At 39.1% G+C, this 27,660-nt stretch overlaps 1 protein-coding gene across 2 annotated transcripts in view; it reads right to left on the bottom strand.

The window, feature by feature from the left end:
- Positions 1-3,507: 3,507 nt before the first annotated feature.
- gabrg2 (gamma-aminobutyric acid type A receptor subunit gamma2) overlaps positions 3,508-27,660 on the bottom strand; it is a 46,235-nt gene continuing 22,082 nt past the window's right edge. The window contains exons 6-9 of one of the 2 annotated variants that reach the window (XM_046039631.1): positions 26,557-26,694; positions 10,482-10,634; positions 8,357-8,562; positions 3,508-4,154 (exon numbers count right to left, since the gene is read on the bottom strand). In XM_046039631.1, the coding sequence (XP_045895587.1) occupies positions 3,876-4,154; positions 8,357-8,562; positions 10,482-10,634; positions 26,557-26,694 (776 nt within the window). In that variant the 3' untranslated portion in view covers positions 3,508-3,875. Of the gene's footprint in view, positions 4,155-8,356; positions 8,563-10,481; positions 10,635-22,436; positions 22,502-26,556; positions 26,695-27,660 lie in introns of those variants that run through there. The other variant, XM_046039632.1, reaches the window with a different exon arrangement.

Here is a 27,660-nt window from a genome sequence, read left to right as displayed (position 1 = left end):
AAAAAAAAAAAAAAAAAAAAACCAAAGATTGGAAAAAATCCCCCCCCCCCCCCCCCTCTTTCCTACCCCATTAATCATCTCACGACCCCTTAGAGACCATTTGGTAGAGGCCCAACTGTATCTAAAATAGTTAAAACTAGCTTCACCTTGTCTGTGCATAATCACACCAATCTGTAACAATATAGAATGCCACCCAATTATAAATATACCCAATATATAAATAATACATAATAATGATGAACCTATGCACACTGATAAATGCAACCATTTTATTGTAAAATTCCACAGCTATGTGCAATTCCCTTATGAAAAGGATTTTTTCCAGTACATATATAGTATGTTATGCAGACCCTAATAGAAGTGATCAGCGCCCCCCCCCCCCCCCCCCCCCCCCCCTTTTTTTTTGACAATACTCAAAGATACATAGATGGCAAACGACTAACATATTGAATGTATGGGGATAATATGAAATGTATTTTGTTCCTTGATACCTTTTACTGAGCTCTCCAATTCCAGTGCACATTATTTTGTTTTCTGCAGTTTGACAACATACATGACAATAGAAAATATCTACAGGTGCTGTTGACATATATGTAGGTCCCAAAATAAATAAAATCACTTTGTCAAATATAAGTACAGTGTAATAAAAGTCCATGTCAATGCTGGCAAAGGACTGAGACCAGATGAAGCAATCCTTGAATTTTTCCAAATTCTTCAAAACATCTGTTTGTCTGAAAACATATTCAACATGCACATTACTGAATATAAACACACTTCAGTATCTCCCATTCACCTTTGTATCTCTCCATTTACAGTAGAGTGCACAAAAATATAATTAATAAATAATAAACAAGCTTTTACTATTATGGAAAAAAATACCATGAAGTGTGTTTGTTTTCTGCACCACTGTTCAAACACAAGACATGCTTGGTTATCAGTACGATGGGTTTGTAAATAAATTCATATACAAGCTAAATCAGAAATTTCTTCCAGTTCACCCTGATACAATAATTATTTTTTATTGTTCTGTTCTACATTTTAACATTTGTTCTCATGCTTTTGGTTCTGTACCATATCAAAAAACAAACAAACAAAAACACCAAATATGTCTGAGGGGTCATCACTGTGGCCAACATTCGTTATAAAGCATTTCCTTCCAAGAAAACATTCACTTTTAGCATATGTTTTGTCTTCCACAATGTAGTAGTGGGTACATAAATTATATAATAGTTTGATATTCTCTATTGCATGTGTGTCTGTTTGGCACTTTATAAGATGTGATCATTCTTTCACACTTTTTTAAACTACTGAACACTGATGATGACCAGTCTACATTGCTATTGTTCACACTTACGTCCCTAAAGATGTGAGAGATGTGAGTATGTGCACACTGAAGACAGGTTTAGACTACTAAGTGGCAGCTTCTGATCACAAAAGAACCACCATTAAATACAAAAGGGAAAGAACTTCAGGAAATATGAGATAATCTGGTAAATGCATATGTTAGTATCATCACTTATGCTTTATTAATGATGGCAAATATCAAGACCAATGAAAACTTGTGGCGGTGGAAAAAGTGTAAATAATTAATAGTCACTTAGACAAGCAAATATTCTTCTTCTGGTGGCTTGGGAACAGTTATTTTTTTTGTTTTTTTTCCCCTAAGAAAAGTTTACTACTCAGAAGCTGCACAACAGGTAATGTTGCAACTTACTAATTCAACAGATATAACAAGTTTGACAGGCCTTTGTGAGAGTAGTGTACATCAATCACAACATAGAAAACACAAGATAAATAAGCTCAAGCTCCATTGACACATCAAACAAAAATGTCTCTTTGTTATAAATGACAGCATTCTGTGTTTCTTTTCAGGGGCTATATGAACATAAAATACATTTTCTTTCAATAAAATAAATAAATAAATACCATCAATGAATAAATAAATAAATACCCCATTACCCCCAAGTATTCTACACGGTTCAGTCCAGCATAATACAATAAGTCTAGTATACTGTATGATGATATACTGTAACTATGCTGAAATTACAAAATATATACCCTTTTACAAAATCCCAAGGGCTTGACAAGTGTTTTCTTCCGTTTATAATTTATGTACATAAACAATGTGATTTACACCTATTCCTTGTGAGTTTACACTTCATACTGAAGCACTGTCTCCATTTGTTGCATACTGGTGTCTATCAAAATTGATCTGTTAGGGGCTGTAATTCAAGACTGTTATACGTTATCTTACACAACATTTACAGTTCAGATATTTTCGCTGTGTTCTCTGCTCTCCTCACGCAATACTGCATTCAAAGGAAATTTGAATGGGAAAAAAGTAAAAAAAAAATAAATAAAATAAGGAATATTCTGCCCAATATGTGATCATTTACATTCCCAATGTGGTTCTTTTCAAAGAGACAAGAATTGAGCTGCTTGATTATAGGCTTCCACATCTGTTCTTGACACAAGCTGATCATTTTTTTTACTAAAATGAAGGTCTTAATTTATTATCAATTCATATTTTTGTTTGTTTTGTTGCTCATTTTAGAAAGATGACATAATGAACCCTATTTAACTGCAGGGATTTCAAAATACCCTACAGCTGTCTCAATAGACATTTGCATTAAAGTGTAGATTAGTCTGAATTCCTCTATTTGAAGGCAACACTCAGCCTGGTTATGCAGTTGCAGTTATCACTCTGCTAATGTAAAGAGCAAAAAAATATTTGTTTTTATAAGAAAACCTTTTTTTTAGCCCAGTTTGTCTCGTAAAAGCTTGCATAACCAAAATACAACAGCAGTGTGTCATTATGGAAATGCTCGCTTTTAACAGCAAATGGAGAAGAGGATGAGAGGTCAGTGTTGTCTATACTGTAAGCTAATGGCTGCGAGGAAAATGATTAAACCAGTCGCTTTGCCTGAAACTCTGGGCTGATCGTCCCACCTGTATGCAAAGACGATTCCTCAACTTAAAAACATAAACTGGGCGCATTTTTATCATTAAAATTTCAGTTTTCCTAGAAAAAAGTATAATTAAGTCCTGAATGATAATCAACAATGCTCATTTTTTGTTTCCATAGCCAACAATAGAAGACCATAAAACCTGTGGATTTCTGGCCTGAAAGGTGCATGCAATAAATGTAAACCACTATGTAATAGTAAAATATATACAGTTTCTGTACAGTTGAGCATTGTCCATAAACAGCATCTTCTCTTTCTGACCACACATGAAAAATACAATGTCTAATTGTACCAACATTTAAGCTAAATCAATTGAAAATAAATTAGCATCGTCAAAATGAATTGTAATGTCACTGTCTAATACAGCTCTATTAAAGTGCATCAGATTTTGTGTTTTAGCATGTTGAAAAAAAGTGAAAAAAAAACCCAAGTGAAAATAAATGATAAAACACAGTTAATGTCTTTTAGAGTTTTCTGATAGGCATTTGCTGTGATCTGAATTGCTATTTATTTAAGCTGTTTACTATGCAAGGAACACATTTGTCTAAAAATAAAGCAATGGGTAAAAATCCCATTGAGAAGAAATTAACAGGAAATTCCAGATAAAAGGTCTAAAATAAAATCATGAACACAAAAACTAAACTAAGATTCTTGTTAATTGCTCACACAATCGATGCTTTCACAACACATCTACAAACCTCTTCATACCAGTTAAATGTAATGCTACAACATTTGCAATGTCTGTAAAAGTTATCAAATGAGAGATTAAAACCAAGGAATTAGAGGAAATGCTTTGAATCATATCGTTGGGTGTTTCAGTGGGTCCCCTCCTTCAAAATGTCCCTTGCTGCCGCAGAGCATATGTAGAATGTAATGAACTGTATGATTAGGCTGGCTCCACACCCCGGCCTAGAGATATAGATAGGAAACCCAGTAGACCAGGTTGAAAAGACCAAAAGCAGTGGGGAAGAAGATGCGTGCATACGAGTCTATCTTGGCGATGCGGATGTGCAACCTGCCGTGCCGCCAGGCTCCGGAGCGGCAGTCTTCGAAACAGCAGAAGAAACTGGTGCAGTCCTTCCCGTCCAGACACTCATAACCGTACTCCTCGTCTCGCTCCTGCATATGCGTAGCGTTGTTCATCTGAATGGCTGTGGCAGAGCGTGGACGGATGTCTACCGTGGGTGTCTGCTTTTAACAGGAGAAAATGAGACAATTAGCCATCAGAGCGCCAAATTGTAATTTGCACCTTCAACTTGCAAATGGACCCTTTTTTAAAGTCATAAAAATACATATAGACCTATAATTACCACCTGTGGTTGTAATTAGAGAGGCGCATAGTGACAAAGGGTAAGTCCCCATGGAACCCATGATGCAAATTACGCCTTTGGGCTGGGGTATAGCTGGCGGCTAAAGGCAATCATAACATTTTTAGTACAACAGTCCATATTGCTTTATTTAACAGCAATATTAAACTAGTGCTGGGCAATGTGATTATGCTATTGCTGCTGCACAACATTCAAAAACACTGTAGTAAACAGATGACTGTGCGTCATTTGTACAAAAATTACAGTTTTTTAAAATGTTTTAATGCCCAGTGACTCAACAAATGTCATAATTTGGACTTATATGGATGTTGTAAGCAATTTTTCTGAAATACATTTATAGGATATGTTGTAACTGGCTTATAATGCATCATAAAGACAAGCTTAGGGAGGAGCATGTGTTGGCAGATGTGCAGCACCCAGCTCAAATTTCCTCCAGCCCACTCTTTCTGTCACTAAATGGGTTAAAATAAACCTTCTTTTCAAACTGTGCTCACCACTGGAGGGCACATGCCTTTCATTTGTGAAGTTTCCTAAAATAGGACAGTGACATCAATGAGTCTGTGGCCCTGTCATTCTAAAGGCAGACAGTTAGTATTCAAACAGACCATTTTCATCAGCTTTTATCTTGAAATACCATGCCACCTTTGCACAAATTGGAATTCTGGCTGTTTGGCAGATTAAATGCTCACCCTCCCCCCATTGGCAGAAATGGAATGCTCCTTGACCTTGCTGATAAACTAGGGTGTCAAGCTCATTATTTAAAAAATACGCAGCAAGCCGAGCATACTCCAAAGTTCAACTTCTAAGAATTTCACATCACCACTTTCCCTCAAAAAAGTGCCAGTAGCTGTCATTTAAGTTGTTCTTTATGTTTTGTATTTATAACAAAGGAACAATAATCTATAAATGGCTGCATAAACACTCTTAAAATGTTTTTCAGCATATATTTATGCTCTGTGTTGTGAGAATATGAAATACTTGTTAATATTAATCAGTTCTCTTTTAATTGCAACAATCTCAAAACACTAAATACTTATTTTTTCTTTTGCCACATTCATATTTTTTGCCCCCAATTTTATGTATCTACACTAGACATGCTTTCTGCAAATAAAATTAGGTCATTGCAGTTTTAGTTTGAACATATCATTATCTGCTGTAAGCATGCATCCTCAAACAAGCTTAAAATTCTTAAACTTGATTGAACTGTTCATTCCCCAGAACTTCTCATCTTGCCCAGCACTAGTGCACAAACCTGTTATCCCTTTGAAAACCATACATAACCACACACAAAACAACATACGGGTTAGTTTCAGCATTTTTGTCCTTATTAACGGACAGTATGTTGCATTAATGAGGGGATTAGCAGAACAGGTTATGACTCAGTTCTCAAAGGGGATTGGTTGCACTGTAGGAAGCGTAGTGAAAGCTCAGGCAGAAGGAGCATTAAAAGCATCCTGCCGCGTGGCCTGGTCAAGCTAGGCTGTGCTGAGTCGGTGTTAGCAAAAAAATAACATAAAACAACAAAGAAACAACACAGTGGCATTGGCAACTTTAACTGGCTGAAGGTAGACAACCTCTCAGAGAAGACAAAAGGCGGAAACATTCAGGATCATTACTGGAGGATCCCTTGGGTATCTGCCTGAAGTTGAATATGTGGTGGTAGTGTTTAAATACTGCAGGTGGATTTTTCAGCAGTACATTTAGACTCATGTCTAGGCTAAATCTAACTTATCAGACCTTAAAAATATTTCTCCTAGTAATATATTGATGTGGACCTCTATGTGGAAAAGCAGATTATCTTGTTAGGTTAAATTTAGATCTTTGCTAGCGCCCACCCACCCTGGATGCTTTTTGGGTGTTTGAGGATTAGCATATGTTAATCTTCTGAATGGACCTCCAACTCTAATTAGACTTAACACAGTGCAGGGGTTGTCTGTTTCAGTCTGTTAAGGCTCTGCTGACTCTGTAGGAAGCGTCAGGTTGAGAAGCCCAACAAACACATAGGTATATATTTACTGGCAGGAGAAAGGAAAGACGAGGAAGCTATTGCAGCGGCTGCTAGTTCACTGTGGTTACAACAACAACAAAGAGTGAAACAGGACAGAGGGAGCCAGAATGAGTCCACAGTGGGCCTGGACTATTATATTCCTCTGGACACGGGATGTGTGGGATGCTTATTTGAATTTTAAAAACTGCATAAGTATGTCTGGCTGGCTGCCTCCGCACTGTGCACTGCAGAGCGCCCCATTTTAATGTTATATCTGAAACCTATATAGTAACTGATGAGGAGTACAGTAAGAATGCAGGTAGATAAAGAGGGGACAGAGAGAGGCCTATCTGTTGTAAAACAGAAAAAGCAGTGAGTTGCTGGGGGCTCAAAGAGCCAAAATGCAGCAGACACATGCAGTCAGACACAGGCAATATACCTTTGAGGAAAAGAGCCGGAGGAGCTTTTGTCCAGACAGGAAACAAAGAATATGTGGAATTGAAAGAGAGTAACAAAAAACAAAGAATACATGTAAACAGAGAATGAAAAAAACAAACGTAAATAAAAAGATAAATAAAGAGAAACACAAGATAATGTGTGAAATTCAGAAGCACTGTACTGTCTAACACAAAATGGAAAGAGAAGAAATATACTGTAGAGAGACATACATGTTACAAACAGACACAGGGGGAGATGCATGGTGGGATATATGTATCTCACATGCTTCTTACGTCAGGATTACCTTAGGAAAAATGTTACAGATGCAAAACTAGAGAGATTAAACACTATCCATAAGGCAGAGGTAAAAATCTCCCTGCGAGTGCGACATAATTGCATTTTCACATGGAAACATTGTTCTTACACAGCACTTCATCAAGTATCTTCACTTCTAGCACATGCAATTTAAGAAATGCTGTGGTAATGTACAGTATTCTGACATACACAATCTGATACGGAATTGTCCCTCTGTATTTTAAGACTTAGATTGCGTGGAACCAAAACAGCTTATAAGTAGTAACAGAAACTCTTGAAGTTCCATATTTGTATTTCCCTCGATTTCCTTCTCCACATTTTTAACAATTCAAAAACATCAAAAGAATTTCAATCAAAAGCCTCCTTTTCTTGCATACTTCCTTCCCACAGAGAATCTAAAAAAGTCTCTCTGACATGGCACACTGGAATCACACCTTCCACATCATTAGTCATTCATTTTTCCACGAGACAGTTAGACCATGTGAAAAACCTTAGTTACAGTGGCTGAAACTAGAATGGCCCACTTTCCTCCGAGCTCCAGTTCAATACTCCTGTTCATCCAGGCACAGTATACTTGGAGGTTTGAGATTTAATATCTTTCAAGTCCAATTCCCAAAAAATACCATGCCTGCAAAGATGGATTTCAATTCACCTATAACCCTTTAAAAAAGCATGGCAACTTTAGTTATCCAAAAAAACTAAAAGCATAAAAACGTAGACTTTTTCCACTAAGTAGACTTCAAGTGGTAGATTTAATCTAATCTTCATTCAAAATCTTAATTTCTAGAACCATAAGCCAACACTATCTGATAAGGGAGAAATGCTAGTCTTGCTGTCGAGGGGAAATGTACTCGGCTACGAGAGATCATGGCCCTTCAACCGAGCTGCCCTGACCTCTTGAGGGATTTAAAGCTCACGAGGGCAACTCTCCTGTCACGTGACATGGGTCCAAATTACAACTGTAACAGATGTGTGGCAGATTAGGAAAAGGTTCGAGCTGCATGCCTCGCTCATTGAGTCATTTGACTTGGAGAACTGGGAGATGCTCCCTTACGGATGTTAAGCAGTGTATAGATTTTCTCTAAGGCTTAGTATTGTAATACAGTGGAGGAGGGACAGAGAGTTTGTAGGGAGTTCTTGACCTTTCACCTAAATAAAGGATACTATAAACACTGTAAAGATATCACACAAAGAGTACATAAATCAAAATAATGTTTGTAGCTACCTCGTTAAATTGAGCAACTTTTCTGTCAAAAGCATAAACTTCAAGAAATATATATTAAAAAAAAGTTAATTTCAGTTAGTTTTAGAAAGACGCTCACCGGGTTTTTCTTCTTCTTGTCCTTTTTGGCACTCGGCTTCCTGTTGCTGACAAAGTAGTGCAGCGTGCCATACTCTATAAGCGCTGCAAAGACGAAGATGAAGCAGACAGACACAAAGAGGTCCATGGCAGTCACATAGGAAACTTTTGGAAGGGATTTCCTGGCAATTGTACTCAGCGTGGTCATGGTCAGCACAGTGGTGATACCTGGTAGTGACGTCGGAGAGAGCAGAGAAAATTAGATCTGGTTCAAATGAAATCAAACAAGAAAGTTCAGTTATACTGTACTCTTTTGCACTGCTGGATAGATCTCAATGGTGTCATTTCACATTCTGCATTACTATTTCAACTAAAACAATTCCCTAGAATTTGCATTATGTATTGTAACAGTAATTTCCCTACATCAAAATGTTACACTGCCTGTCTTAAATTGTGTCTTGTCTGTTGTTAATATTAGTGTGCCATACTGTTCATTATAATATCAACAAAAGACAACACAAAGCTGAACAAGAGTTTGCTGCTCACAGCTTTGAACAAGAATAAATTAATATATTAATAGACATGAAATCATGTCACATAAGTCCATATATATATATATATATATACATACACATACATACATATATGCACATATACATATATAGCCCTTGTCAGTTACACATCCATGAGGAAGGAGTGAGCAGCTGTTTTCTGTTTTACTGTCCCCTTGCTCCACATACTTTACGGTTTAGCTGCCACTGACCACCACACTGACACACTGAATTTCTTTATCCACCATCTGGTAACCCTCTCCCCTTTTACTCATGGAGGCGGGGTGACGGGCATATGACGAGAAAATGCGTTTGTAAGTACACCGAGCAGATTACCAACAGCAGGGTCACAACTCCTAAACACCAACAAACAAGCAGCTAACAAGACCACTTCGTCCTTTAAATAGACCATACATGTAAAGAGACGTGCCTTGTGAAGAGGAGATGATTAATGTCTAAATTTAATGTGGACTGAAAGACATCAGTCTGCGTCAAGATTACCATTGCAGCATTGTGAGTGAATTGATATATTTCTGGATGGCATTGAAGGATTAAGAATTATGTCATCTGTGCTAATCCGCTTCCTAACCACCTGGCTTCCTGTACCTCCCGCGTCATCTTTCAAAGGAAATTAAGACATTTGACTCTTGGTACAATTTTAGCAGGGAATTAATAGTGTTATTATTTCGACTGCAAATCATGTCTGGGGCTGCAGAAGCAGGAGAAAACAAACACAACCTATTTTTAGTGAGATTAATGATGGACAAAGTAATGATGATAGTGAGGTAGAATGAGGGTTTCTGCCCACAGGATTGTTTTACGTTCAGATGTGCTCACTAATGATCACATCACATGGACTTGAGGTCAGGATTTAGAGCCTTAAGGGGCCAAAACTAAAGCTGACTAAGGTATATGTACATAACTGCATCACAAGTGAACTTTTGAGTTTGTCCACTGGACGCCAAGGGCAAGTTCAAAAGCTGACAAAAAGTGAGGATTTCCTTGAAATCCTTACTTTTTGCCCTCTTTTTTTCATTCCTTGCCCCTTTATTGCATGCATTCAAGAGGCCACCTCCATTATTATTGTGCTGAGGCTGCATCTCTACATCTCCCCTGCTGTACTGCATAATTAATGTCTCATTATGGCATGCATGAAAACATATGTGCCAGGATAGGCTCTTCTAATCAAGATGGACTAGATTCCTAAGCAGCTGCCCTGTCTCAGAGGGGGAAAAGTGGAGGAGGAAGAATGGTGAAGGATTAGACAAAAAGAAAGGAGAGAACCGCAGTAAAGAGGAGGCTTAAGTGGGCTGGTGGTGTGTGACCACCACAGGGTTTTTGATGTGTTTCATTGCAGGGAGTAATTAAGGCCAGGAATGCTAATGAACCTCAATAGTATAACTGCAGCATTTGCGTGTTTGGGCTAGGTGGACAGGTTATAAAAATGAACTAAAGCAAAGGCTTGATGAGCAGTTACAGATAAGCGGGTTATGGAGAATTGTATAAAAAGTAATTGGTTCTGCTACCTGACATTTTCCTTTATTCATTTAAAACAAATAATCATAATCTTGTGGCAAAAATAACTTTTCTTTTTACCTAATGATGTCCTGGCAGGTACTGCATCCTTGTTGATCCAGAACGATACCCAGGAGAGGACAACAATCAGGGTGCATGGGATGTAGGTCTGAATGGTGAAGTAGCCCATTCTCCTGCTCAGGTCAAAGAAGACGGTCAGCACCACGTAGTCTCCTGGAGAGAGTTAAATAACAAGAGAAAAGAAAGGGAGAGTGAGGGCATTGTGGAATGTATGATAAAACATAAGTTATATCGTGTTTATATGCAGGATATAATTCACTTTATTACATAAGTGTAAATAAAGTTATTTGTCTTGAGTATTGATGTTCACAGTCTCTACTAAAAAACAAGGTCAACATGACATGTAGTTCACTAAGAAAGTCAAACATGTACTATAGGAGGTAGCCAGTATACCCAGATGACTAAATCATTTCACATTATCTCACTCCGATCCAAAAAGGTTGTCAACACACCAAACATAGATTAAACTAACTGTTAAGTCATGGACAGATCAGTACATAATGTAGTGTAACCAAAATCTTCACTGTATGTTTGCCCAAGGCAACGCAAGATCTAAAATGAAACGGAGCGATTCAGAGAGCTGGAGCCAGACTTGCTCGGATACACACAAACCCTGGTCTCCTGCCAGTCGTTAGCTGGAACATGAACACTTCCAGCTGATGATGAGCCGTCCCTGTGCTGGCTGTCTGTCTGACCCCAGCAGATGTTAAGAGGTTGAGGTTAGCTGAGCCCAGATCGACCTGACCCCGGCAAAATGGATCATCTGGCCTGTCTGTTTAAAATATGTGAGATGGCATGCATGCACACGGATGCACAAACGTGTGCACGTACCCTTGCAAGGAGGGTGAACTGAACCAGGACCAAACAGAGAGACAGGTGTGCAAAAAAGTACAAACTCATCAAACACACACACACACACACGTTCCAGTAGCATCCCCTGCCAGCTTGACAATTCAGCAATGCTTGCCAATAGTTACTGTCCTCTTTCCTATGTACCTGTCTTTCTGTATCTCCGGGTTTAATGGCAGTTCACTGCTGGCCTCCAGCTCAGTCAGCTGTCTGCTAATTGATTAACATCAGACTGTTAACAGTGTCGGAAACCTCCCCTGGCCTCTCGCTGTAACTTGTAACCTGTAGGGCACAAACCTATCCTCTCTCAGCCATGTATCTACAGCATGTGTATGTGTGTATGTGTGTGTGTGTGTGTTTAAGCACCCACAACACATGGAATACGCTCTGCAGCTGGGGACTGAACAGCTGGCTAATAATTTTCCTCACGAGAAAGGGCGCACAACACATACTGCAGTTTATTGAAAAACAGCCAACATCTGTGTATTTGTGTGTTAATGAGCGACAGGGAGAGGAAGAGATGAGGCTGTCAGTGTTTATTATGTCTGTGAACGTGTGCGCTCTGTTTGACTGAGCCCTCGTAGTGTCTGGAAGCAGACCAAGTCTTTGTGATTTATCCCAGCATGCACCTATGTTCACCCAGCCAATGATAGCATCATTAAATAAACCAAGTGCAATAACCCCAGCAGCACAACCATAACTGTTCATATCGCCATGTGTTTTCTGCTGATGCAGGCAAGCGCACGGTATATTACAGTGCTCTGCCTCGGTTTGTACGAGTACAGGAAACACAGGAAGACTGATCTCAGGGGCCCCACAGCCTGTTATTTTGTATTTATTAACATTCCATTAGCAGGGGCCCAAAATCGAGACCCCTGACAGCTGAGAAACTGCCGGTTAATACACTTACTACAGCCTGGTCAGCAGCACAAAGCCTCCTTCACATTACCTCAGACTCTTAATGATAATGGGATTCCCACCACAGGGGTGAGGTCGGCTGGTGCAAGAACCTAACGCCACACGCCTCTCTTCGTGTGTTCGCCAGTTTCATTAAGGGCTACAGTGCCTGCCAGGAAGCCCCTTTGAGGAAGTGTTATCGACCGATGCCCTCCATTCTGGCAGGCTGATGTATCTGTATCAACCCGCCTGCTATTATGACTCTGTAGTAATGCATCAGCTTGTTAATGACTTCCTGATTCCACTCAAAACAAAATGGTTTCCAGTTCACTCGCTGGTTTAAGTGTTTGGCCGGGATTTTACAACATTACCGTATGGGGAGCAAATCGTTTAGTGCTCCAGATAAACAGCCCAACACAATTAGTGGACTGTGCGAACACTTTACATTTCACAGTTGTGTTTTACATATTGATACTTGAATCCCTGCTTGACTTTTAAAGTGTTTTTATTTTTCTCTGTCATCTTTTAAATGAATATGTTTTTGTATGTAAGAAAAGTATACAATCCTGGTGAAAACTTGTGCAGTCCATCTGTGGGGGTGGATCGGAGGGTAGCGGCGTGTGCAAATCTGTATTGCTACCACAAGGTGTTGCCAATGTCAGACACTTGGGAATCCTATGCATAGGGACTTTATATATTAATAGAACCCCAATTGTAAAAAGCAGTTTATCGAGCTGTCCCTCTGCGTCTTCACTTCAGATCACGTAGCTTACAACCGCTTCAACTGTATCCATACTGTATCCATTACTGTCGTGCGTCACCTCAGCGAGCCTAAAACCTCCAAACATACAAGCAACTAATTGTTGTTTTGTCTTGTTTTTGTTGTGAGTTTAATTAGAATAAGTTCACATGTGTACGCCTGTGTGTGGAATTAAAGGTCCCTTTCTGCCCTGTCTCAAGGACCAATTCATAAAGATATTGCGCTAATGATATTAGAGCGCAAACACGCCCATAAATTATTATTATAATTATTATAAAGTTTTGCAGCTAAGTGCAATTTGCCATAGTTTTGCGTCTGTTATTCATCTGCAATTTTCTGTCTGAGAGTAGACATTTGAGTCAGAAATTGTTATAAATGGAGCTGCGAGAACAAAACTTTCAACTCATATCAAACTGCTAGATTTAAAAGAGAATGTCTAATTATCTATTAACTCCCCCCTGCTCTTACATTCATTTCTATCTGCAGGATGTCTCTCGTTTTTCTATGACTCACTCCGTATTGGCTGTTTCATCAGAGTGATTGTTTTTTGAGGTGCTCTAATTGTGCGCTCCCCCTTACGTGTCTGGGCTCACTGAGAGCTGTTTTCTCTATTCTGCACTGGACTGTTCCAGTGTGTAACCATCGTCTCCACTTCTCACAGGAGTAGGTTTTATGTTAGTTTCCAGTTTAATTCCCTTGTGGTGAATATCAGGTATTGTTCTGTCTGTGCCATTTGTGTGCATGATGGACTGTGATGCGCTAGTGCTTTGCCTGGCTACAATTACCACTGCCACGATCACTGGAAAGTCTGGGTGTGACACCCCTTATAAATGCCCTTCAGTTATCACCAACTCTCCGAAGACACTCTTAACTGCATGTGGCTATTAGCGCTGGTGCTTGTGAATTGGAATTCTTTCGCAATGAGATTCATTTCATAGAAAGGGTGCATATTACCACGTTTAAATATGTGCAAATAGCACTGGGCCGCTATTTGCTCGGCAGTGCAGATAGGGGTGCATTTCACCCTTTGAGAATTACATGGTTTCTTTTTGTCATATTTGTGCAGGTTTAGACGCCACAAAAGGTGAGCAATACTTTTGTGAATTCACCCCTCAGAGTTCAGATGTCTTTCGAGGCCTCCCATTTGGCCGCTGCTGTTTTCTTTGCTTCTTTGTTATCAAAATTCCTCAAAGTTGAGATTTGTCCAATCCCATCATCTTATTATCAATTCAATCCCTTCCTTTCTGTTCATAATTCATTAGGGAAAAATGCTGATGACAGCTGTATGAAAAATCAACCATGCAGACAACAGCTCCAAACTATTGTTCGTATTAAGATATGGTTTAAGTATTTCTATTAGGATCACACATTTCTCTGGCAAAAGCAAATTACTACAAGCTGATGTAATCTACGGAAAGCAATAAAAACTTGGTGGGGATGATCATTCACAAAACAAAACAGTGTTGCTTTGTTGTTAAAAGCCGCAGAGACAGACACTCACACAGTGGTGGTGGTGGGGGCCTTCTACTGTTGTGGAAATACAGATAAAGATGGATGTTTCATTATTATTAGAATACAGAAATTGTTATAATAATCTGTATTTGCTGGGAGAGTATTGAATATGCGAGAAGAAATGTCGATCCCAATGTGGCTGTACATTATTGCAGAATAGCCACAGCGGAGTTCATAGGAATGAAAAATGGTAATTCAGGATTGCTGACCAGAAGTTTAAAAAAACAAAAAAAACTGTCAAATGAGAATATCGTTCTGCTGGCAGCTAGGCTGTAAATTGGTGTGGATATGGAAGGGCAGGAGAGACCTGAGGCACATGCTGGCCATCCAATGAAGGGAGACGAGCCAGACACACTGTAGAGCTGCTGACATGCTGTCATATTGAGCTCCTCTCCTGTCAAGGGTCATCTATATCAGAGGTGACAGTGGATACTATTGTGCATGTGTGTATAGACAGGAGTTTTGCTAATGACCAGGGTTATGCTATGTCTGTTTGGCAGGGTCAACAATACTTACAGAGAATGTTAACTCACCACTTTCTGTGGCATTACTTGGGGCTATATGCAAGTGATTAACTAGCTACAATGGCTTATCATTTTGCCTCCACAGGCTACTGCAGCTATTCCTACCCGTCAGTGGGTGGGATGATGATGTCATGGCAAAAAAGGCACAGCATTGTCATGGCTAGTAACTGCGGCAGTATGATTAAACACCAGACATGTCTGCAGTTTGATTTCCTTGTTGTTAACATTGTGTTACAGAGACAGATGATTGTCCCTCTCTCAGACACACTAATGGTTCTCAAATTATTGAGAGCAAGGCTATTTATGGGATTCACAGCATGTAGTGAGTAGCTGCCAAAACTGTTTTCCTTACCATTATTGGAAGAGTTTAAAAGAAAGTGGAAAAATTAGAAAGTTAAGTTTTAAAGTATCCTTTTAGCAGATGATATCACATACTGTAATTTGGGTCCGATTAACCCAGTTAGGGGCCCGGGCCCCTTTTGAGCCCCCCCACCAAAGCCCTTTTGAGCTCAAGTTGGGTGCAAAATGCAATTACCACACAGACCATAAGACAGTTGGCCTCCTCAGCCCAGTTGGTAACCCTGTCTCTGCTGCCTAACTAAACAATACCACACTTTCTGGTATTTTCTATATAAAAAGGTTCTGTTTTATTTCAGGCCACAAACAAACATGTTTACTTCTTGTCTTCACCTAAATTGTTTTATTTCTCGACAGAAACACAAACTCCATCAGGGAGTTCATTTCCATCACGTCATATAATTAAAAACAACACATTCATAAGCTACTTCTCTCACTTCTCTCTCACTTCTCTCTCAGTCTCTCTCCGTTTTATCTGTGTTCCAGCTTACATTGTCTAAAAATGGCTTCATTATTTCTTATTCACACACTGAGGAAAGATGCGATTCACACTCATTACATAAGCTCCCAAGTTCTAAAATTTAACTCAAACTCTCCTTCCTCCCCGTGTTTAATATTTTACCTGGCCAACTATTTTGGCCAGGTGACATAACACTTGATGGCTGGACTTATTTGTCACATTTAGTGCTTCTTTAAAAAAGATAGCTGCAATCCAAAATAAATACAGCTAATTTGGGAAGTAGAGGAGAGGAGAGAATGTGACAGTGTGCCAGGGATGGAAAGCTACAGATAAGCATACACGGCAAAAAAGCTTTCCAGGGGCCACTTGGTAGTGGATCTGTTCAGCTTAGAAAAACCAAATATCACAGATGGCTTGACGGGTGACAAGCAGTCCGGAGGAGATAGACGGACAATATTTGCAATTGTCAGTAAAATCTTGCACCATATGAATATATATTTCAGTGATATAATATGTGTGATTTAAGCCATTTTACATTTTATCTTTTACCTTCATTGTTCTGTTCTACTCATCTGGTGCAGAATACTGTCTCTATCAAGAAAAAAAAGCAAAAGCAGCACAAACAGCCGTTTCTTTGCAATAAATATAAGAAGCACTCAGTAGTTAGCTGCAGTAATAATAACAAAATCAAGGATTGTCATGGATGTAACAGAGCTGGCTAAAGGATCTAGTGCAAATACACCACAGTTTATCATCAAATAATGCTTTTAAAAAAATCTAGAAGTACCTCCCACATGCCCCCTTTAGGAGTCACAACAACAACATATAAACTGTAATTTTCCGATGTGATATTTCAGAACATTTAAACTGTTAAACGATATGGTCTTATGCAGCTGTGCATGACAATCTAAACGGAGACATTTGACGTTGCTATTTAAGGCTGATTAAGTTGAGTCAAATAAATGCAAGTTTTGCACTACATATTCCAAGAGGTATCAGTTAACATTTCCTAAATCTCATATTATAATATTAATGTAATGTCTAAAAGTGCTAAGTGTACATAAGAACATGTTCAGGGTGATTTTCCAGTCATAATGGCACAATGTACTGGTCTTTACAATAGCAACAATGTAATTTGAATTTAAATCTAAATTTGTTGGATAAGCTTAGACAAATACTGCATAAGCCAAGACAATGAGTCCCTACTTCAATGCCAATGGTTTTGTGCTATTACAGATTAGAGTTTTGGATCCCTGGGTTTCAAGCTTTGAAATCTAATTAATCATATTCAAAATACTGACTGAGCTGCCCAAAACCACAGCACTGATTTATGCCTGTGCATACTCAGACTAAGTAGCAAGTAACTTAATAATCACAGCTTTGCCAAAACAGCACTCCCAAAAACACAGAACACGTACACTTAAAGAAAGTGATATTTTCAATGCGGTGCTGGTAATAAGCTAACATGCTCGTTGTGCTTGAATTCATACATGATCCCAACAGCATGGATATAAACCATGGATCCCCTCATACAGATTCATCGACAGGGAACACATTTCAAGTCTAAGCTTAGATGACTTGAAATATAATTTCAATAATAGCCTTTGCTAGACTTACTGTTAATATGTCTCTGAGATATTATAGTTTCTGACATGTATTAGCATAATATACAGAGATTAGACATACCGTGCTCTTTTCAAGTCTTGGTTTGGTAACAGCACATGCCACATATGACATACATATTGGATGTGCAGAGTTCTAATACCACAATAACAGAAAAAAAAGCATTTAACTGTCATAATCAAGTGCTTCCTAGCATTTTAAGAATGTGCCATTGTGTCTACAGTGTAATTTTGATTCCTGGCAAAACTGCTCATTCTGTTTCCATTTCATTCAAGATTTATCCTTTTATGCCATGCTGTTCAACAACTACTCTCTTCATATTTATTATGGCTAATTACTTTGAAACCCTCAGTTGCAGAACATTACACAAAGGCCAATAAGCTAAGTGAGAAGAGTATTTAGGACCCTAGCACGGAACTTTACACTGTAACAGTTTATTGAGTGGTGAGGGCTTGGCTTAGGAACAATAGCTCCACAGAGTGGGATCAACTTTGAATTGCTTTTAGCCTCTAAACCAGCTCTGTCCACCCCAACAGGGTAGCAAAAAGAGGCTGTACATTTACTGTTTTGTGTGTGTGTGCATGCATATGCGGGCATGTACAATGCATGTACCGACTCCATTTAGGCTATGGCTGCTCCAATGTAAGATTTCTAAAATCACTGCACATCTCTAAAAAAAAAAGGAGCCCTCTTGTTCCACTCCAATAGTGTTTCAAAATGACGGCTGCAACAGCAAAAGTCAAGAAGAACACTAACCTCCAAAAACGGCATCTCTGACAGCTTTAACCTGTTTTGGTACTTATTGTTTTTATCATCTTTTTTTTTTCCTTGCATCTCCCCGCCCTGTGACCTTCATCTTCATCTACTGCATCTCAACTGAAAAACAGGAACCAACAATAACCTCACTTATTTACGACCACTCGCTTTCCCCATCTTTCTCGCTCTTGCAAATTAGATGACTTTAATTTTGTAGTCAATGTATTCCAGTGTCCTAGTTTAGGGTCCTGAAACTCATGTTGCAGCTACAGTTTTTGCCATTCTATTGAAAAGTTTTGTGTCATTAAAGTAGATGGAAAAAATATACTTTGTAAGGACATTTATATTAAAGTTAGAAGACGTTACAACTTTAGTAGGTTGCAGGGGTGGAGCAAGGTGCTACCTTTGACACTGATTTTTATTTTCTCAACCTGCCTATAATCCATATTCCTGTGCTTCATGGTGTGTCCTCCAAAAATGAACAAAACATCTATACAGATCACTGAGAGGGCTGACAATCTAACATACCACAAAGACAAAAAAGAATATATTTCTCTAAATCTGTGCTCCTCTGCTGTGCACCACAGGTGCTCGTTTATATGCAGGTGGTGGTCGACAGGGAGGAAAACAAGAGCTTTATTTTCCCAAAGCAATCTCTTCTCCTATGGCCTATCACCATTCCCTGTTTTCAGGTTTTAATTACTGGCTTATTAGACTGTCAACTGAGAAAGGCAGAGAGAAAGAGCGGGAGGGAGAGAGAGAGAGCAAGGAGGGGGAGGGGAGTGTAAAAAGTAGGACACAGGAATACACCGGGTGAAAAATAAAGGGAAGAGGGAAGAAGAGGAAGAAGGGGTGAGTTGGTTGCTAGGCTGTATAGAAAACTCAAAAATGTGTAAATGTACATACTGTTAGTGTATAGGGTGGGTTAGGATGTGTGTTTGGAAGATGGGAGAGAGGACGGGGAGGAGTGTAAATTGGTATTTAACTTCACAAAAGGAGGATTCTGGCTGAGTCAGAGCATTTTTCCTCCCACTCCTGCCCATCACGACTATCACCCAGAAGCAAGAGGGAGAACGCACAGAGAGAAAAGGGGAATGAAGGGAGGGAGAGATTAGAGAGAGCAGCTATTACAGTAACAGAGTCACACCACGGCAAGGCATTGTTTCAGCGCTTCTTAACCTTTTTCCTTCAGCAAAGACAGAGTGATTGTCATCTGATAAAAAGCTGCAAGGCATTATTACCCTGATTAAATCACTGTTTTCATATCCAGCATAAAGTCATGGATAGCCTATTGTGCACCTGTCGTCTATTTTTATTTGTCTACTCATGTCTGATTTAATACTTTACTAAAATGTAACTACTTTTAACAACCATATGAAGACTGGCAGTGGTACCTCTATTCTCGGAAACCTATGATACAAAGTAATATTGAAACATTTTCCTATATTTCCAATCCTATTTCCTTTCCTATATTCCACAATCTCATATTGTACCTTTTGTTTATTTTTTTTATTTTTATTTTTTACATTTTTGTGAATTATTCTGACGTGTTACTCATCAAGACAATTCATGCATTGGGAACTGAAATAATTTCAGACAATATGCTTGAGCTCTCACAGGTGCTTTATTTGATCAGGGATGCAATGTCTCAGTAACAATAAAAAAAACTATTGGCATTTTGGTGTTATTGCTTTCTGTCTCCCTCCATCTTTTCTTGATTAAACCATGCAGGTGGTGACAAGCATCCTAGTCTCGGTGGCATCATTTTTTTGAAAGAATTTGATAACATTTTTCCTTTAATTTGCTTTGGATTTCACAATTGAACCTAGTATGTAATGTGCCAGTTACCACACCACCGCTGGGGGATTTCACAAACTCAAATGTTATCTAAGGACCCAATGACAATGATTTTCTTATACAAAGACCCCTCTTTCAGATATACAGACCCAAAGGTGATATCAGAAAGAAGACTGGAGATAAGAATGACCCACTCTTGGCAACTGAATGACCAAGACATAAAGTAATTATGACTCCATCTTCCGGGCTCTTTCTAATTTGATTCTTCACCTTCCATTATTTTGTTGCAACAGAACTGTATCTATTCTAGTTGTGTGTAAAAGTGTGTTTGTGTAGTCGTCGATTAAATCATGGTCTAGGTCTAAATACAGAACAACGTTGCACTCTGCCATGCTATAAGGAGAATCCTTTGACATGTCAGAGAGTGACTGTGCTTACATGATTGTGTTTATATACACATTCACGCATGCACACAGCGCACAACGGTGTTCATGTGTTTGTTCCGCTAACGTTTTCCTCTTGCCGGGCCAAAATGCCTCCACATTTGCCCCATCAACGAATCATCTGTAAACTGTGGAGCTCCATAATCGGAAGAGGGCCACTGATGTGTCCCTGGGCTTTCTCCACTCAAACTGAATCACACAGGCTGGCACACACAGACAACAGGGCTGCATGCCATGGCTTTTGGAAGGTCACTCTAAGAATAGCTTTCAATATATATATAAAAAAAGACTTATCCAGTGGAGAGCACACGCTGAAATGTGCATGCAAGCAAACAGACACATGCATTCATTAATGGACACAGGCGCAAACCAAAGCACTCGGGATGCTGCCAAACACACAACACATATATGTACCACTAGCTGATGCACAGAGCATACGTTTGTGCTCGGCTAAAAGGACAGCAAATTAACCACCTCATGTCCTGCTTAAAACGTCCCATGATTCACTGCTGAGAAAAGTGAGACTCGCTGCAAAACAAGAAAGAAAGACAGCAAATGGCATCGATTCCCTTTAAGCTCCACAGGAAAAGCTTCTGGCCCATCTAAGTGTTGGGATTTTTTGGGCTAATTTATTCCATGTGCTGGAAAGATGGTTAACGTGGATGCACCACACTGGCTACATTATTCTCCCCTCACAAGACATCCAGATCTTCTTTAACCTCCTCTCTATCTATCAAACACTTGCATCTATAATACATTAACCACACCACTGTTGTTGGATGCAAACTGACCATTTGTTTTAGGTACTGTAAAAATAACAGATATATTTTTGTCAAGCTCTGACAGTTTACTAAAATTCAGTTTCACCAATAAAATGCCCCGACTACCATGTCTTTCCATTTGATTCCCTTCACCTTTCTCTATCATTTGTCCATTTTCTATTTTCTCTTTGTCCTTGTCTGCACAATGTAGTTCAACCCTGAACTTCAGCCTAGCAGAAGGGTGAGAACACACTCCCAGCATCAAGCTTAACCTGGTGAACAAGGGGTTAACAGCAATGTTAGCTGTGTACCTAGTGCCTTGGCTACATTAAAACCTCTTTATCTCTTTTAGCTTCTCTCTATTCTGTCCACCGGTGTCCTTTCAAGGGTCCTTGCTTGTCATTATTTATTCTGGGCCTGGAATTGTGTGCATGCATGCAAGTGTGCGTGTGTGTGGTTTGTGTGTCTGTGTTTGTGAATGCAGGTATAGGCTTCCAGGCAGTACAAGCGGCCCTGATGTGAAGTGACATGTTGAGAGACCAAGCCTTTGGACACTGGCTGAGGGAGGGAAGAGAAACCAAATAGAAACAGACATAGCCTTTATAAAAAGCTACAACGCAACTGCATCAGAGCAGCAGATGGCACGTCACCGTCCCGGCCACCTTTACTTACAATATCACTCAATCGTTCTTTAATCATGTATCTCTTTTTATCATCCTTTCTTTTATTTAAAAAAAAAACTTGAACAAAAAAAAAAGAAGACGAGCACAGATACATAAATGCAGGAGAGTAGTTCTGTGACAAGTAGAGCCTGGGAGAGACTGGCTTGTCTCATATAATGAAGGGGAATCTCTTCCTCTTAATATTTGCTACAGTCATTGTCTGGATCAGGCCAATTCACCTGCCTGCCTGTCTGCTTAGCTTACCATTATACATCCCTCTGTTGCCTCACCTGACCCATTTCAGCCCAGTTTAATTGATGGTGATCCAGCATAAAGTGCTTGAACTGAAATGTTGTAAAAAGGCTTGCTTTTTAAGAATAACTGTAACTAATTTTAACCTTTTGAGGTAGGACAAAGACACACAACCCTTTAGCTGGCAGGGATTCAGCATCTTGCCGATGGACAACGCAGTATGGTATGCACCAGACGGTGCTGAAATGAGAGCTTGAGCCCAGGGTCGTCTGGCTGAAGGACAGTCCCCCACACTCACTGGTCTATAGTCTACAGACACTCCTTCAGTCAAGACTAGAAAATGCAGCAGCTGTGTGAAGGCTTCACTCTAGGTCAATGAACAAAACAACAGCAACAACAACAAAAATATTATATAATGTTTATGCTTCTTATTAAAAGAAATAATATCTGTACTAGTTGTATGGAGCTTATCACAAAACATGATTAAAATGAGGAAACAAAACTATATAATACCAGATATCAATCATAACAATTAATGGTGACATTTGTATACATTTGAATGAAACCATGAATTAAATTTAAAAGGCAAAAATAAAAACAAGATCTTTAGTGAATTTACAGCAGAAAAAGTAAATGCAATAGTGTCAATAAGCATTTAGTTTGAAAGCAACCTTAGCTGAATTCAAAGGAGTGGATTTATCATCCAAATGATCGAAAACATCAAAACATTTAAATAACTTGTACAACTGTTTATTATTATAATGTTTGTCTACACTTAAAATGCACAACAGTAGCTGGTAATGATACAGCATACTAAGGAATGTGTCTACATTTCCAGCACACCTTTCATGAGCACCACCTACCGCAAGGCAAGTGCTCGAAATTACTGGGTAATTATAAGGCCCTAACTGTCTGCTTTTTGAGACAGATGTTGTGTTCATGAATCTTGAAGCAGGTCAGATACCCAAACTGACTGCAAAATGAGACAAGAGGTCTCTCAGCCACAGTCAAGGTTCTCTGCTCTGACAAGAGAGCAGATGGCTGTTTGTGGAAATAACAAACCAGATCAGAGAGAGAGAGAGAGTCAGAGGACGCTGCAAATTCTCCACTACAGCTCATCCTCCTACACAGATTGCCTTTTCATGTTGTCACTTGAAAAATGTTTTGATTAAAACAGAAATAAAATTTACAAGCAATGCACATGTGCTGTACACACGAAAACACTCTCTCTGCCTCCCTCTGTGTGCGCCTATGGGTGCGTGTTAGCATCATGCTGCAGTGACACTCTGTTGAACTGTGGTGAATTACAGAATGACTGGGGGAACTCAGTTACTTCCATGGCTACTTTGTGTACGAGTGCTGTTCCTTTGGATTTCTGATAGAGCTTGATTTTGTAGGCCATCACTGTAAAGTGAGCATTTACAAGATTCTCTGTGTCTGATATGATTATGTGAAATATTTTGAAATAATCAGCTACATTGCAGAGGCCAATGCATTATTTTTATTGTATGTAACTAGATCATCAAATTCTACCGTGATCAAACATTTTTCAAATGTGTTTTCTGTAAAAGTTGTTCTTTAAAAGTTCATGGTGTTTTGTTAACAGTTGTGTTTGTCGTCATTATAGAGCGCTGAGATTACCTAACAGTGATAGCAGCTATTACACCCTCAGCAAACACTCTAAACACAATATTACCTCCAACTTAATTGTTCATCATAAAAGAGTATTGTTCATTAGTTGCACCACTGCCAACTGGCAGTATGTCTGCTGTTAAAGAAAGCGTTAAACATTCATGTGCAGTAAAGCTACACCTGTGTCACCAAAAAAAACATACAAATCTTTCAAACATTAAAAACTGTACATATTATATATTTTACTTTACTGCTTGCCTGTTTAACTAGCTGCAGTATGTGCTTCTCACAAGGCAGCCTTTATTGCCAAACGGAAGCAGTTTACTAAAGGACTAGACATACTGAACTGCAAATGATAGCAAGAATAATGACCCTATGTCACACGTCTGATACAGTGACTTTACTCTCTGTAGCTCTCCAGCTGACAGTTTATTCTAAACAGATGGAGTACAGCCAAAAAACATCCATTCCCCTGATCAATACTCACATAACAGATAGAATAGGATAAATTGAATAGCTCATAAAGAGAAGATTGAGTTGAAGCTAAAAAAGAAAAACATGGCCACCTTTATATTGGTGTAGTTAGAGAAACCCATAACAGCTTTTCTTTTTTTAGGCAAATTCATTTTTAAATGGCTGTTTCATTCTAATTGATTGAACAGTAGGATTTATGAGTCGGTCTTTTACTTTTACATATATAATACACTCTTATTTTAAAACTTTAGCCAGTTCCTCTGATGAGAATGAACTCTAAATTTTCTTGCAGAGCATTACATCCCTTACATACCGACATCTCATGAATATAAACATAAATAAACATAAGCATATGCATGCAAACACAGTTTGTTTCTCTAAAACGTCCACAACACTGTCCAGGGAAAGCAGCTGTTTTTTTATCAAGCAAACATTCACATTCCTGCACCATTCTGAATGGAACCCAGCCAGCGCACCATACTGCAGGACTGATGCACATTTCTCGTCTCTGTTATGTAATAGGCACCACATTCTTTAAATTTATCCACCCTTGTTAGAGAATGCCACAGAGGACAGATGAAGTATAATAGTTTTTAGTATAATTCATTTTCAGTTAATTGAATTTCAGTTAATTGCATTTGTTCAAATATATATATTTTTAAATCACTCTGCTGGGATTTTGGATCATTGCTTTCTAAAGGATCACAATTTGAACCATAAGGCCCAATATATAATTAAAAAACAACAAAGAGTCTTTTAAAAAAATTGTGTTCATTCGTGTGTGGTGAAAGATTGTAAGGACAAGCCATAGAAAAACTATTATGTGCATGTCTGATGGCCTAAAAATGCTGATGAATGAAAAAGTTAAAGCGCATGCACTAAGTGAATGAATGGGACACCATCTTGGAACATAGTTATCCGATTTGTACAATACATCCATCGCTCCTTAAAATGTGCCATCCCATTCTGCCAGAAAATGGTTTTCTATTGAAAATCTGTCTGTCCAACCCACAGGGGAAGTGATATATACAGTAGGTAGCCCTTATGGATTTTCCTTGAGGAAGCAGAAACTCAAAGTGGATAAAAACATTACAGGCCATGTCCCTGTTTTTCTAAAAGTTCATGTTGTAACCCCTAGCAAAACATACACACCAGATCAGTCTACAGATCAGACTTGGAGGAGGAATGGCAATTTTGAGAGATTCAGAGAGAGAAATTGACTTTATCTTATAAAGTGCCAACCGTCTAGTTTTAAAGAGGTGGTATTATGCTTTTTGCCTTTTTCCCTCTCCTTTATTGAGTTATATATCTTCTTTGTGCATGTAATAGGTTTGAAAAGTGAAAAAGCGAAAAAGTGAAAAGTCCACCCCAAAGGGAGTACCCATCTCCCATAGAAAACACTGCTCTGAACTGCCTGAAAACAGCTCGTTTGTAGTCGAGCTGTTTCCCTTCCATCCCTGTGACATCACAGGGATGAAAGAAAAATTCGCGTCATATAACTCTCGCCAAGCGGCTAGTCTGACATACCCTCAAAAACACCGGTGGAAAAATACTGAGCTGCAGCACACACCTCTCCTCTCCCTTCCAAACACTAGCTAGCCTCCAAGCAGTCAATGGACATAACGTTGTTACTGTGGATGAAAGATACTTTTGTTACAGATTAATAACTCACCACTCTAAAACTCTTGCTCCAGTCCATGTTGCTAAGCTGGTAAGAGGATATACTGCTGAACCGAAGCTGTGTTTACCGGCTTGCCCTTCTCTGCTTCTGATTGGCTAGTAGTCCTTAACTAGGAACTGTGCATGTGCAACTCCCAACAAAGATCATGTATGTATATATGAGGCAAGATGTATCACTCCATAGCTAATGTGCAGTATGACATAAATATGGTGTTTATTAAACCATGTAAACCTGTTCTGGTACAACCCCTAAATAAGATTTTGAACCTGAAAATGAGCATAATTCCACCTCTTTAATAATATTGCCTCTCAAATTTTCATAAATGAAATTCCATAATATTCCACTCATTAGGGTGATGCTGCCTGCACACACCCTCCTCCATCAGATTAAATATATCATGCCCAACATGGGTGTTGTGTTGTGCAGCTCTCATGGAATCCCCATTCTGTTGTTGTCCTCACATGTTCAGGAATTCACTTCTGACACACACACACACACACACACACACACACACACACACACACACACGACTGTCCAATGACACAAGCCGGGTGTCACTGGCAAAGAACATGTGTTTTCAGTCAGACTTTTAAAGAAGAGGGCTTGTTAGGAAAAAGAATGTATTGTTTTCTTACCTGAGACAGTCCTGACAACCTCAGAGGTGTTCCTCAGGCCCACAAAGGAGAACTGGTAGAGCCTCCAGGAGCGAATGTCACCAACCTCCACTGAGCTTCTTTTCCACTTGTACACAATCTCCTCTCTGGGGTAGCCATCTGAACAGGAAAGAACATAGTTACATTGGACTAAGTTAAAACAAGGAAAGCAGAGGAGAGAAGCTTTGTTCAAAAAATGTTTTCTAAGTCTACCATTCATCCATTTTAGGAAATATCTTCAGATTTGACTCCTCAGATAAGCTCTCTGCTATATAAAACAACGTGCTGGAACACCGTTCAATTTAAAATACAACCACAGAGCACAGTTTGTTTTATTTCAAAGTAATCCATACCCACTAAGTCAGCTAGCTTGCAAATAAACTGTTTCATGAAAGAACAATTATATAACACACTCCTGCACAACATGTTGACAATATATGCAGTCCATCTGTGGGGAGAAAACATCCTTTCAGAAACACTGAGCTGATTTGAAAGTCCAAATTACAGAACTGATCAATGGCTGGCTGGGAGTTGGATTTCAGTACTTTCAATTACCTTAAGCAATGCTCTCTGGTTGTGAAAATCACAATAACAATGTTACTAGTCTGGTGCTGATTCACTAAGATGAGCAGATGCATTATCCTAATCAAATCATATTTGTTAGTGTTGAAATTATGTCTGGTATCCAAATTTGGGAAACGAAAGGAAGGAAGAGTCTTTTAAACTAATAGAAAGTTGAATTAGGAGTTAGGCTCCTTATGCTGTGATGGGATCAGACTTAATGTTTCCGAGTACAGGGCTGAATGTGATGATCTTTAGCCAGTTCTCTTTCCATTTCAGTGCTGTCTTCAGTCTAGCGATGAGCTGTGTGCAGCTGATGAGGGAGTGGCTTGAATAATGCACATAAAACTTCCTTAGTGCAAACTTTAAATGGCTTTATGACTAAAGTGCTCTCAGACATCCAGTAATGCTGGACCTCAGAGGAGTAGGAGATGGAAGGATCTGCCCATTTGCCTCATTACAGCCAACCAAGCAGGCAGTCTGCTCCTTCACTGGCAATGCATCCAGGACAAATTATTGATTCAG

Source organism: Micropterus dolomieu, linkage group LG23 (assembly GCF_021292245.1).
Source record: "Micropterus dolomieu isolate WLL.071019.BEF.003 ecotype Adirondacks linkage group LG23, ASM2129224v1, whole genome shotgun sequence".
Taxonomy (NCBI): Eukaryota; Metazoa; Chordata; class Actinopteri; order Centrarchiformes; family Centrarchidae; genus Micropterus; species Micropterus dolomieu.
The sequence above is the reverse complement of the archived record's forward strand: the minus strand, read 5'-3'. Positions and strand labels throughout refer to the sequence as shown.